This window comes from Culex pipiens, chromosome 3 (genome assembly GCF_016801865.2).
Source record: "Culex pipiens pallens isolate TS chromosome 3, TS_CPP_V2, whole genome shotgun sequence".
Taxonomy (NCBI): Eukaryota; Metazoa; Arthropoda; class Insecta; order Diptera; family Culicidae; genus Culex; species Culex pipiens.
This window is the reverse complement of record NC_068939.1, coordinates 158791928-158806379: the sequence shown is the minus strand read 5'-3', so window position 1 is coordinate 158806379 and position 14452 is coordinate 158791928. Positions and strand designations below refer to the sequence as shown.

At 35.9% G+C, this 14452-nt stretch overlaps 1 protein-coding gene across 3 annotated transcripts in view; it reads left to right on the top strand.

The window, feature by feature from the left end:
- LOC120413783 (protein tramtrack, beta isoform) overlaps window positions 1-14174 on the top strand; it is a 43842-nt gene extending 29668 nt beyond the window's left edge. For 2 of the 3 annotated variants that reach the window (XM_039574731.2, XM_039574739.2), the window contains exon 4: window positions 3264-8868. In XM_039574731.2, the coding sequence (XP_039430665.1) occupies window positions 3264-4672 (1409 nt within the window). In that variant the 3' untranslated portion in view covers window positions 4673-8868. Of the gene's footprint in view, window positions 1-3263; window positions 8869-12349 lie in introns of those variants that run through there. The other variant, XM_052709584.1, reaches the window with a different exon arrangement.
- Window positions 14175-14452: the final 278 nt, after the last annotated feature.

The following is a 14452-nucleotide window of genomic DNA, read 5'->3' as shown; positions in this document are numbered from 1 at the left end:
AATTACCCCACATTTGAACCCAAATTTTGTAAAAAAATGATTCCCCTCCCAACTCGACTCACTCATAGTACCCCTCTCGAGCGCGATCGCGCGCTCGAGACCACCTCTTTCAAGCGCGTGTGTGTGTTATTCCGGAAAAGCTAAAAGGGATTGTTTCTCGAAAATTTGAAAATCAAAAATTTCAACCAAAAAAAAGTTCGCGACCGCGTCATTGTGATTGTGTTTTGTAAAAAGTTACAATTGTATACCAATAATCGTAGGGCAGCGTCAGTCAATCAGTCAGTGTGAAAGATTTGTCGAATCTCTTGTTGCTTACTCATGCCCGGAACGGTTACGGAACAAAACTCAATGAGGTGAGTTTCCGGCTTCCCAAGCGCCGCAGCCGCAGTCGAAAATTAATAAGAGGAATGCTACATACAAATTTCACTAAAAAAAAAAAAGAAAAAACAAAAGGAAAAAAATACTCCCGCCGGGAAGGGAAGTGGTGTCGTTGTGGGTTAGGATGTGTTGTATAAAAAGATGTGATTTCGAACGTTGGAGGAGTTTGAGGTGACGGTTGGAAAATGTACAGAATTACCCTTTTTTCTTTTGGAATTATGAAAAAAAATCTGTTGAATTTTTGTTTCAATTCGGAAAATTTTACACGCGAAGTTGCTAGTTCAATGAATTATCTCTGCGGTAAACTTATGACAGTAGGCCTGGCCGATTCGATTTTTGTGACATCTAAAATCACTGATCATCGATTCCAAGTCATGCAGTTATGAGAAAGTGAATAAATTTAACTAATTTATCAAGGCATATAGTTTAAATAAGATGAGATAGTTTTTCCAGCTGTCACAAATCAGTTAGCATAAAAACTTGAAACCTGATTTATTGGTAAAAAAACTCATTTCTTTTCTTTAAAATCTCCATTTAAATTCTGGTTTTGATAACAACCTTTTTTTGACAGCTTAAAACCCCATCTTACCTTCTCTAATTTATATGCCTTGACGTTTGTCGAAATCTGACATTTGCTTAACTAATTCATTTCTAGCAAAACAATGCAAAAAGTTTGTTGTTGTAAACAAAAAGTGTATCCCCTTCATGTCAGATATAAACATCCTCTAGCATGAGCAGGGCACACTCTTTGTTTACAAACCCACAACGGCCTTTTTTCATTGTTTTGCTAGATTTCTGAATATGAGATTTGACAAAATATGAGTGATTTTGGATGTGTGTGTGCTTTATCACAGAATAATTATGCATTTGTGATTCAACAAAACGTGTTGATGATTTAAAATCAAGCTACCGTTTTCAAAACAAAAAACGGATTTTGTGGAGTTGAAAAGAATGAAGGTTTTGTTTTAACGCAAATTTTTGTTATTAATATTTAACAAAATTTTGCTACAATCAAACCTCGTACAGGCCGATCGTACATATTTTTTACATGTACTTCTCAAGGAGGTATTAGACTGTGACAAACCAACTCGCATTCATTCGTGTTTGACCGTTTGGTAAACACGAAAGCAAACAAATGGAGACAAACTGTCAAAAAGTGCGAGTTTGTTTGTTCGTCATAGTCTTATACCTCCTTTAAGCCACAATCCAATCTTATTGGAGAGAAAAATCTCATATTCACAGAAAGTTTCACTTCTCTTTCAAACCCAATAAGAATTAAACCGTCCATTTGTTTTTGTTGTTGTTGTTGTTGACATAATTTGTGCCTCAAGGTGGTATTATACTGAGAAGAACTTTGTGTGCAAATATGTGAAAAACCAGTTTTGAATGATTCCGTGTTTGTCAAAAAGTTTTCCAGGAACTTTTTTCTTTTGAAGTATACGATAGGGAACTGGAACAACAGTGGACGTTAGTCAAATTTTATAAAAGAAAATGTTTTTGATACAAATTGTATGGAACTTTCCCCATTATCTCCAGCTTGAGAGCTTTGGTGTTAAATGAATAAAATGTAATGTGTAATAGTCAACGAAATCTGAAATCTGGGTTATATTTCCGCTGAATCCAAACAAAATTTGTTTCAAATGGTCACACCGCTTTGAAATGTTGATATTTGAGATATTGAGTTATGTAAATACATTTATATTTTTAAAAATATCATAACCTTGCTGGAACATTTTTCTTCCATTTTGTCAAAAATTGCAAAAAAGTTTGTTGATTTTCTGAAGAAAAACATCGAATTTTCCAAATATATGTTCTTCTTTACAGAACTTGCATACAAGTTTGCTAAAGAGAATTTCAAAGCTTTGGTATATCAGTAGTATCTTTGCGATTTTATCAAGAATTTTTTGAAAATTTGAAAAAATGAATCCTCTAACTTTAGATTATGATATTTTTTTTGTATTTTTCAAGTATTTGCTTTGAGATCAGAAAATCTTTTAAAAGTACCAATCTGTCAAAAATGGTAAACATCGAGCAAAAGAAATGTCACTATTGTTTCTATATTTTTTTTGCTGGATTAGTTTCGCAGCATCTCAAGGAGGCATTAGACTGCGGCAAACAAACAAACTCGCAAATTTTGACAGTTTGTCTGCGTTGTTTGTTCGCCAACATTTGTCTGCAAAAACAAATTTGCGTGTTTGTCAAACTGTAAAACGTGAAAAAATGCGAGTTTGTTTGTTTGCCACAGTGTAATAGCTCTTTCAGTTTAACATTTAAAAAAATCAGTTTGTTTTGGTTCAATAAACTGTTTAAAACAGAACCTAGAAAAGAGGCATGCTTCGGCTATGACAAGTGCAGTGCTGCCAGTTATTTTTACTAATTTAAATGCATTGTTGCCAGTTTTAGTCTTTTAAGATGGCTTTGGCAAAATATCAATTACCAACTCCACATCTCAAACATCTTCAAAATTTGAAAGCAATTACTACATCCTAGCCCAAAGAACAACCACACCACCACCACCACCACCACATCTGTAAACGCCTCTGGAAGTGATCCCTCTTAGCTTTTCCTGAAAAATCAGTAGTAGTCACTCTTCGCGCAACCAAACCAACGGATATTAGCGTCTAGTTCTAAGCTCAGCTCACATTTTGTACATATATTTACAATGAAAAACAAAAAAAACACTGTGTCTAATAATTTTACTTGTTGGTGTTGGAAGCAAACAAAAAGCCCTTCCTAGCGGAAGTTTACTTTTAAATGCAAATATCTCATTAATTTTTACTGAAGTGCGGCCTGGGAAAATGGAATTTATACATGTTTTCAAACTTAACCCCCCCGGAAGAGCGTTGAATCAAAGTCCCGTTTTTGCTTGTTTTTTTTCGTTGTAGATTCCAAAGATTCGTTCAACGAGGACGACGTAGCGCTCGACGACGAGGACGAGGACGGCGAGAATGGCGCGGAAGATTCGGACGAGGAGCGCGAGCTCAACTCGAGCTACATGGAACCGCTGATGCAGCTGGACGAGTACGACGAGCCGGTTGAGTTCAAGTACGACCCGAAGGCGGAGTCGGGCGAGCGGGCAGATTCGACGTCGAACAGTTTTCCGCCGCCGCTGCAGGCGAAACCGGGCACGCCCCCGGTTGCGGGGAGTACGGGCCGGATGCCGTTGATCAACGTGGTGCCGACGATGTCGCTGCTGAACCAGCAGCTGCCCAAGTTGGCGCCGCTCTCGTCGGCAGCGGCTGCGGCGGCCGCGGCTGCAGCCGGTCTGTTCAGCCCCAAATCTCTACCAAAGCTACACAAACGGCCCCGACTGATGGGCAAGGGGAACGGGATCACTGCGACGCAGACCATCCTGAACAACCTCAACAACAACCTGAACGAAAGCTTGATCTCGACCAGCGGCGGCGCTGGCTCCGGCAGCAGTGGCCTGCAAATCTCGAACGTCCTGTCGGGGCTGAACACGTCCGACATGTACGAGATGTTCTCGAACAACGTGATGAACTCGCCCAACACGCGCTCCAACTCGAACTCGCCGTCGACGAAGGGTCGCGTCCGAGGAGGAGGAGGAGACGGTGGGGACGCCGGTTCCGGCAGCGAGGGGGGCAGTGGCCGCACCCACAAGTACACTGTGATTGAAGATACCGAGGGCAGCGTGCGGGATTTCTGTACCAAAGAGGGTGACCACGTGTACCGTTGTAAGGTATGCTCGCGGGTCTACACCCACATCAGCAACTTCTGCCGGCACTACGTGACGTCGCACAAGCGCAACGTCAAGGTCTACCCGTGCCCGTACTGCTTCAAGGAGTTTACCCGCAAGGACAACATGACGGCCCACGTCAAGATCATCCACAAGACGGAGTACGCGCAGCACGCCTCGTCCGGTGGTTCGGAAGCCGCGCCCTGCAACGTCAACACCAACAGCAACAGCAGCACGAACGGGTCCACGACACCGGTGCCCTCGTCCGCCGCCCTGACCTTCCCCACCAGCGCCGCGCTCATCAACGCCGTCGCCAACGCCGTAGGTCTCCAGCCAAAGAATTCCACCTCCTCCGCCGCAAACTCTCCCGGCGGCGGCATCCGGATAGTATTCCCCCCGATCGGGGCGTCCTCCCCGTCCTCCGCCGCCGCCCCGACCTCCTCCCCATCCGGCACCATCACCATCAAGAAAGAGTTCCAGGAGAAACCGACCTCGTCGTCATCGCGGCCCTCCTCCCCGACCTCGTCCAGCACGGCCACCTCGCCCAGCTCGACGACGCTGACCAACAGCGGAGCGACGGCCACGGCCACCGTTTGAAACCCTTCTTCCCCTCCGCACACACAATCACACACACACACACACAACAAGAGGCTACTAACACTAAAGTCTGTCGGATGGCGCACAAATGACGTGGGATCACGCAGAACGAGAGAGAGGAAGCGAGCTGCAATAACTGTTTTTTTCTTTTTAGTTTTTATTTTATGTTTTTGTTGTTTATTTAATTGATTTATTATTTTTCTTCGCGCAGACCGAGATCGTTAATCATTCCTTCTAAAGGGTATTTGTAATTTTAATGTAATTGGAATTGTACAGAACACACAAACACACAGAGAGAAACACACGAACACATGTGAATGCATCAAACGCAAACATAGTAAGTACTACGGTAGGACAAAAGTTGATAAACCCAAGAAACAAGGCTCTTACATTAATTTAACAAAAAAATGTACTGTTTGTAATATTTTTTCTTCTTTTTTTGTAATAAACCTCACGAAACAATGCTAGAAATTCACCCCCTCACAAAATCACCCACAAAACACGTACTGAAATGTGCGTTGAAACAACCAACTTCACGCAAGTCTTCCCACTTAGAGAAAGTTAAACAATGCTAAAAACAAGCAGCATAAAAGTAGTACAATAAAAAAACTAAAATAATCGAAACAGCAAGCGAAAACAAAAATATTTAATTAGTTCTTAGTCGAAATCATCAAATCTACAATTTTGTTATGTTTTCCTCCCCCTTTCCCCAACTAACCTTCTTGTTTAATCAAAGTATTTCGCCCTCGAAATCCAAACGTACTAAAACCAACCACAGAAAACACACGCGCGTCTCGCGAAGCATTAGGAAATTCTGTGATGATGTTACTTTTTTAGTCGAGAGAAAGTACTATTACTTACCCTTAAAAAAAATCGTTTTCGAAGCTTTTTTTTTCTTTAAGTTCGCTTTGTGTTGTTGAACACACTTAGAAAAAAAATTAAAAGGTTGTTAATGGTTGAAATTATTGAAGAGTGAATAAATCGGTCAACGATAACGATAAAATTAAGCTTCATATTGTCGTCATCGTTATCGATTCCCAGGGCAGACGGTTATTACAATATTCATGTCACTGTAATAACCCATGCTGTTAAAATAACAGAAATAGTTATTTAAACCTTTTGAATAATTAATTTTTGCGTTAGTGTTTAATAACAGTTTATATTATCACAACAAAAATTTTAATTGGTCTGATATTGGTTGAAAGCGGTTGAAATTTGTCAATACTTGGCCAATAACATTTTATGTTATTTATAGCAAGTTTTGTTATTTGTTAATTTTGATTTTATTGTTATTGATTTTAATAATTGAAATAACAGATTAATAACATCTTAAGTTATTTTTCAAACATTGATCTTGCAGTTACAAGAACTGACCTTCCTAGGTTTTTGTTCAATGTCAAAAAATGTTATTTCCAAGTTATTTTCGTCTGTATCTTTTGTGATGTTCCTTTAATTGAATGTTTTGCTCACTCTGAAATTTCAAAACAAATATTTTTTTAAACTAGAAGTAAAGTACAAAAATATCAGTTTTAAAAAAATTTCATCTTATAGATAATAGATTGCAAATTTCCAAAATTATTTTCAAAATTTCTTGTCATCAGTTTTGTAAAAACAAAGTTTTTTTTTAAATACAGGTTCATCAAAATTTGCTTAAAGTTGCCTTCTCACTCTTTAAACTTTATGTTTATTTTTGTATTTAAAATCTGTGTTTTGAAAACTTTTTTTTTCTATTCATAACATGTAAAAAATATCATCAGGCTTGTGAAAAAAATAATTATCAGTTTTATTAGAAAAAACCATTTCAAAATTTCATCCTATTTTTGTCTACTATTATAACCATAAAATATAAGTTTCGTATTTTGAGATAACTATTTAATGATTTATTTTTATCTGCAATCTGCAATCTGCAAAGCAAACTGTATTTCTGTGAAACTCACATTTACCATTTAATTTTTTTTTTCAAACTGTATTTTGTGATTTTTAAAATTTTGTTATACGTCTTCATTGAAAAATTTTAAAAATGGTTACGTCCTTTATCAGATTTCAGAAAATTTTATAAATCTCATCAGTTTTATTATGTTATTTTTTCCAAATTAGTTTTTGTCAACCAACAAACTTGTCAAATTGGACGTGTAAAAACGTTTATTTAAAACATGTTTGATTATTTTTGTTCTCAAATGTCATCGAATTCCTTGAAATCTGCTAAAAAATCACCCTCGTTTGACCAAAAAACTGCGAACTAAAACCACAGACACAAAGTATTTAGAGCTGTGAGTTGAGATGTTCATAATAAATAAACTTTTTTTTAAACACCCTTTAAAAATGCAGTGAAAATTTAAATAAAAAAGTTTAGCGAACTGTATTTTGCATAATTTAATAAAAATGGTCCGATATTTTGACTACTGACATTTTAATGACAGTAAACATTTTATTTTTTTTTGAAACCGACTTTTTTTACATTAGCATTTGTTTTTTTTTTGGCAATTAAAGAAACATTTCTCTTGAAAAATGTATATTTTTTGAAGAACTTTCGAATTTAATATTTATGCATTTAAAACAGTTTTCAAGAAGATATATTTTTTAATATTTTGCAATCATAAATTTATTTTAGTACATATTGCATTTTTTCAAAATATGATAAATTTTGAAAACTGATAAATTTTGTGAATGTTTTTATACTTCGGCCAAATCAGAGCTTTGAAAAATGGATTTGTCTCTCAAATTGAAAATTTACTCTGAAAAATTTGTTTTGCCGATGAAGTGTTCGGTGATAGATGACGATGACGATAATATCATGTTAAACTCCCAATCAAATAATTGTTAACAACCTTGACTTTTAGCTTCTTCTCAACCATATTTCTCCAATACTTTTTGGGACGCCCACTTTTCTCAGATTCAGCAAAGGGGCAAAAAGCGAAAAATTAATAAAATAATAAAAAATTACATTATAAAAATTCAAAGTCTGAGATAGTAGTTAAATCGACAACAGCAAAAAGTTTAAAAAATAAAAGCAAAAAAAAAAGAGTCTATATTTTACCGCAAAAACATTTTAAAACGACTTTAAACCAGAACCACTAACAAGTAAGCGAGTGTAACGGCAAAACACAAACACGAGAAATAATTCTAGTGTCTAAGGGCAATTTATTAGTGGAAGTAAGTGTAGTAGGTCTTTAGCTAGTAATATTTATACACCACAAACACACACGTAGAGAGCTAGTTTGTTTTCTTGTTTTAACAAAGCGCGAATTCACACAGATTCATAAAGTTGACGGATCCCCTTTTAAAGTGGAGACTTTGGCGCGAAAACAATCAAATATATATATTTAAATAATCAAAAATTATGTATTTTAAGTAAACTTAGGTTAGGTGGTTTTAAATGTCGTGTTTTAAATACCTGTTGTATTTTTTTTTTGGTTATTACTTCTCCTATTAGATCACACTTACACAAACACATAAGCACACCTCTGTACATATTTATTCGATTGGAGTTTACTAGTGGAGTAAAAAAACAGAAACAGTACTGCAATACGATAATAATATTTTGCTCTTATTTTTCACGAGCACCGATCCTCACACCTCCGCACTAATCAAGTTAATTTTAACCAACGTCATGCAAAGGTAGATAGTGCAATTTTAACGTTTAAGAGCCTTTCACACACTAACACACAGCTCACACAGTTTGTTTTTTTTAGCAGAGCTAGGCCGTAGGAACAGTGTGCGAGAAGCAGTTAGTTGAATTTTTATCAAACAAAAAAATGCAAAATATTTTTTTAATGCAACCAATTTGTTTTTATTCTTGTAGTTTAGTAGCTTTTCACCTGTGCACCCCTAGTAACGTAACGTACTCTCTGCACAACCTGGCACAGCCTGCTTGACTGCTAGCGTTTAACACACACACTACTATTGTTTCTACTGATCTACAACAAGACAAAAACAAGAAAAAAAGTGACAATTGAGAGGAAGAAAAAGCAACAAGTAATTACTATGTTTTAATCGTAGCATAATTATTAATCATTTTTGTATTCTTTATCGAATATATACATGGTAAAATATTATATTTTATAATTATTAATATATCAACGCATAATTACACGCAAACACACACACCCCCTACACAAAGCATATATTTAAAAGGAGTAAATATAAATGCAAAAATGCAACCCTTCAATAAAGAGAAAAATGTATATGTACAAAAAAATAACAAGACTTTTATTTTTTTCATTCAGACAAAGTTCCGAAACAGAATCAAACCTGCTTTGAAATGTAGACTCCCCGGACCTGGTCAGAACTACTGTCAAAAAAGGGTGAACATTGTTTTCGTGACACTCCTCAAGAAAACATAAAAAATACAGATCTGTTTAGTGAACACAACAATTGTGAAATCTAAATCTTTAAAAATTACCTGGAATAAAAAAAAACTTTCTTTATTTTTCAAATCCAGAAAAAAAATCTCAAATTCTGATGAACTTTCAATATTTAATTCCTCAAAATTAAACATTTTCAAGTTTTAAAATTCTAATAATTAAAAACATGCTTAAGGACAATATTTGAAAAATTAGATTTTATTTCAAGAAAATGTTGAAATAATAAATGCTTATTTTTCTAAATTTCGATTCATAAGTTTTAAAACAGTTTAAAACCACAAATTACCAAAAATTTATAAAAAAAATCATGGTAAATTCTTGAAAACTTTATATTTAATAATACTTTAAAAACTGGGTGATGAATATAGAGAATGCGTAACGTGATTTTAGAATGATCCCACTTTGTTTACATCTACAAAGTAGGAGTCTGTTGAAGCACAATCATGTCTTTTTTCTTACTGGTAAATGAGTTTTTTTTATTATCAGTAGTGTATGTTTCATTTTGTATAGTTTTTGTCATTTTTGATTGGAAAATTGTGTGTCTTTTAAAGTTTGAAGAGGTTTTTTGTTTTAACGGATGACGAAGAACTGCGGCGAGAGTGTCATTTTGCGATGCCGTGGATAAATTCCCAAGCTGATTTTGGAATCCTGAAGCTTTTCCTGGTCCAGCGAAAAAACATCGCTAATTATAGCGAAGCTGATTCAACAAACAGAGAAGATTTTCAATAAAACAGTTCTGGATGGATACAACCGCATCAACCATTAACAACTTCCATTCATAATTATAAAAAAATGACGATCTCGCCTTCAACTTTCTTAAGATTACTTGACTGCAACTCCAGGTCCTCAAAAGCCACACATTTTTTATTCTTGAAAAAAAAAGTTCGATAACAATACTCTCTACGTTTAGCGAACAGTAAATTGGTTCCATTTTGACAGTTCAAAATTGAGGCCGTTTCGCGAACCACTATTCAGCACCCAGTTTAAAAATTAGCAAATCATTTTTTTATGATTTTTAAGATTATAGAATTCTTAAATGAAATTTAACATTTTAAAAGTAACATTTGTTTTGCATTTAATTGATATTTTAGAAACGTAAAAACTTCTAAAATTAGGTTCGTAAATTCTTGATTTCTAAATCTACACAATCTTCAACTTAATTTTTGTAATTGTTAATTTCAAAAAATTCTTGCTTTTAAAAATTTTCAATTTAAAAAAATAGAAAAAAATATAATAAGGAAATATTTTTTCTAAATTCTAAATTGCTAAAAACCTGAAATTCTAAAATTTGCAAAATCCTCAAAAATTTTAAATTGCCGAGCTCCAAAACTCAACAATATTACGATTATCTACAAACTCTGGATCTACAAAAAAATGTAATTATAAAAATTTCTAAATTTAGAAAAATAAGAAAATCAAACTCTTAAATTGCTCATAAACCTTAATAATATTTGTGAATTCACAATTACAAAACTTCGAAATTCTAAAAACAAAAGTCTACAATTCTATAATTTAATGTTTTATGATGTAAAAAAATCTGTTCCGAAATTTGAAAATTTAGAAATTTACATATGTGATATTCTGAAACTAACAATTTCTTCTTCATTTATCTAGTCTAAAATAAAACATTTAAACAAAATATAAGAGTTCTAAAATCGTTAACTTCACTATCAAATTAAAATATTTTAGAATTTCATGCCAAAAAAATAATAAGTTTTAGAATCTTAAATTTTAAAATTTTAAAGAGCTTATCTTTTTATTCCTCTTCTTCAAAATGTATTAATTTCACAATTTAAAAAATCTCAGATTTTCAGAATTTAAATCTAACAATTTTAGTAATTTTTTTTTTATGTTCTGGAGCTTTGAGTTCTAAAATCAAAATTTAACAAAAAAAACTTCTAATTATTTGAATCCACAATACTTAAAAAAAAAAACAAAAATAAAAAAATAAACAAAAATAAAGAAAAGATTTTTCTCATTGAAATTTCAAAAATTTTAAACTTCAAATTAACTACGAATAGAAAATTACAAATATACAAAACCAAATTATAGCCTGCTTCTTTTTTGGCTCTGAAATTTTAAATTGTGCAGCCCTATTATTTTTTTTATTCATAAGCAAAAACAAAAATGAAATAAGAAAAACCAAGCTTTGTGGAAATTTTAAGCTTCTTTAATTCTCACATGCCTAAGCACCTCGATTTAAAAATTTTCATTTCCCGGATTCTGAAACTCACCATTTCCTAAATTCGAAATATAATATTTCTGGAACTCTTAAATTACAAATTTTGAAAACATACAATTTCAAGAGAGAATTTTGAATACTGAGGTGAATATCGAAAAAATATAATATAATTTTACAATGCTCGAATATCGAATTCGAATTTCCAACACCATAAAATTTTTCAATTTCAGCTCTAAAATTCTTTTTCTTGGCATACATTCTTTGAGTAATAATTTCTTTAAGGGGTTAATCGACAAAAAAATCAGAGGTTGGTGTGAGCACACACTTAATTTTATTTCGAATCTGTTTTCAGGGCAGTAAAATATATACATTTTCATCTATAATCAAAAAAAAAATTAAGGCATTTGAATGTATCATAGCCGAGATATATCTATTTGAAGTTAGCAGATTCAAAAAACGGATGCCACGATATCTCAACACTGCCATGACCAAATCGGTCCTGTGTGCATGATGAAGGCCGATTTTCAAAAAAAAATTTTTTGTTTTTTTCATATGAAAAATCGTCAATTTTTGATTTTTAAATTATTTAAAAAAAGCAAAATTTCAAAATCGGACTTAGTCATGCACACGGAATATGTCTTGAGAGTCTACACCCCGAATTTCCGACAATTTGGTTCATCCCACCTCGAGATTTCGTGGCACCCGTAAATCAACTCGGTGTTTCGAGAAAAACATTCAGAGAGTTAGACAGTCCGCTTCGCGCACGGCAAAATGATGAGCTTAAAATCATCTTTAACTCAGTTTGATCATGTAATATCTTCATGAAACTTTCAGGAGTGATTGCAAATCATCTTTTTAGTGGATTCAACAAATTTACTGTAATATGCAATTTTTTGATTTTTTATATGTATGTAACCCCTTAACTCTACTATTGTTTGATTCTTAAAATTCTTTAATTTGTATGTTCTCAAATTTCAAGGTACATAAGCAATTCATAATTTCTTAAAATATTTAGTTCGGTAATTTAAATAAAAATAGCGTAATATTTAGATAACTTGCAATAATTAGCGTGCAAATCAAACCGGCTTTTAAAGAAGAAGAAAAACTAAAAATCCGTTATTATTGTTTCAGCCCTCGCCGACAAACCGGAAATCACCATCATCCCGCAGTTCAGCAAGCCCGCCCAAACGATCCCCAATCCACCTTCACCACCGACCGCGACGATCACTCCGATGGACATCACTACGGACGAGGTCGAGGCCATCGACGACGACGACGCCGAAGACGAGGAGGACTCGGACTCGGAGCTGGAGTTCATCATGCCCAAGTTTGAACCCGCACCAGAGGAGGACTGCTCGATCGTGGAGCAACCGGAAAGTCAGGACCAAACAAAACAGCAACAGCAGCTCTTCTTGCACCAACTGCAGCAGCAACATCTCCAGAACCTGCACCAGGCCAAGATGCGACTGATTCAGCAGAACGGCAACGGTAACGTCACCATCGGTAGCGACCCGGAGGACCAGGAGTTGTGTTCGCCCGAGACTCCGCTGTCCTCGGGCCGCACGCCGTCACAGGACTCGTTCGACGGGACTCCGCACGCGAAGCAACCGTCTCGGCGTCGCGCCCGCAGGAAGAATCTCTCGCCGGACGACCAGGCGGAAGCGCTGACGGAGATGTCCGTCCGCGGGTTGAACCTGTTCCGGTACGCGCAAATCACCGACGGCGTTTACCAGTGCATGGAGTGCGCCAAAGAAAGCGTCCAGAAAACGTTCAAGAACAAGTACAGCTTCCAGCGGCACGCCTTCCTGTACCACGAGGGCGCCCAGCGGAAGGTTTTCCCGTGCCCGGTGTGCAACAAAGAGTTCAGCCGGCCGGACAAGATGAAAAACCACCTCAAAACCACCCACGAGTCGTACACGGCCAAGGTGGACAACGGCGCCGTCGCCGGAGGTTACCCGCTGAACTTTGTCATCGAACAACACCCGCCGCAGCAGCCGAACAAGATCGAGTCGGCCGTACTGAGCGCCATCCAGCTGCACCAGCATCTCAACATGCAAAAGGAACTGCACAGCCAGCAGGCCAAGTTCCACCAACTGATCTCACCGAACAAAGACGGCGGCGTCGCGCCTGCGACCATCGTCGTCGGCACGCACAACGGCTCGCAGTAGGCGACGCGACTAGATTTCTCAAAATAACTGCATTTTTAACCATTTTACTAGCTGTAAGCCACCCCAAAAAAACACCCACAGACTGCAACTAGTCTTCCACGTGCTTGAAAAGAGCGTCGATTTTCGCGACGCCACATGCATTTATTCTCGAATCGTGGCGTCATTTTGTTTTGGTTTGTTTGCAGCGGTACATGCTGATCACCACCACCGCACGAGTGCCTTAGCCTACTGCGATCGCGCGCGAGACAAACAAGCACGTTTTTTTCTTTGTAACAAACGCAACAACAAGACTGTCGGTAGTAGTTTCTTAGCGTATAAGTCGAGTGAAAAGTAGCCTACTTTGCACAAATGAAACGATTTCGGAACGCAAAACGCACAGTTATCTCAGTAAACAAAAACGTATCAAGTCAATGATTAAACTACCCAGTCTTAGAGAGGATAAATACAACAAGTAAACATACTTCCGATCTCGTCATTTTACTAAGTTTAAGATTTTTGCTCGTGGTAAGTTTTGAAATATCGAATCAAATCTATCTCTAATCATTATCCAGTACCCCCTACTTTTAGTATCGAGTTTTCTAGTTTTGTGATATGATTTCTTCCCACCACCACCACTCTTACGCGCCGCTAGGTAGTAGTTTGTAAGGTTTGAAAATTGCATTTTTCTATATCGCCGTAAAACTGTAAAAAAAAAAAACAAGCTGACATTAGTGTTAAATGAAAATGTCTCTTTATGAAAGAGATCCCAGCAACAAAGCATTTAAATCAAAGTGATGAGCAGTTCTCAAGTTTTTCGCAAAAACATGCAATTTTGTTTTGTCCAAAGAAGCCATCATTGTATCATTGATTTTTCCATACAAAAACGATAGCAATATTTTAACAGAATCTTTTCACAATTTTCTGATCGATTTGGTGTTTCCTACAAAGTTTTAGGTTATTATGATTACAAAAAGTTCGAATTTTTCTTCCTTTTCATGATTAATTGCATTAAAAAATTGCAACTTTTGAGATATCATTTTTTTTAATTGACACTTCATCTCACCGTCTTTCAGATCGGAGCGTTTGA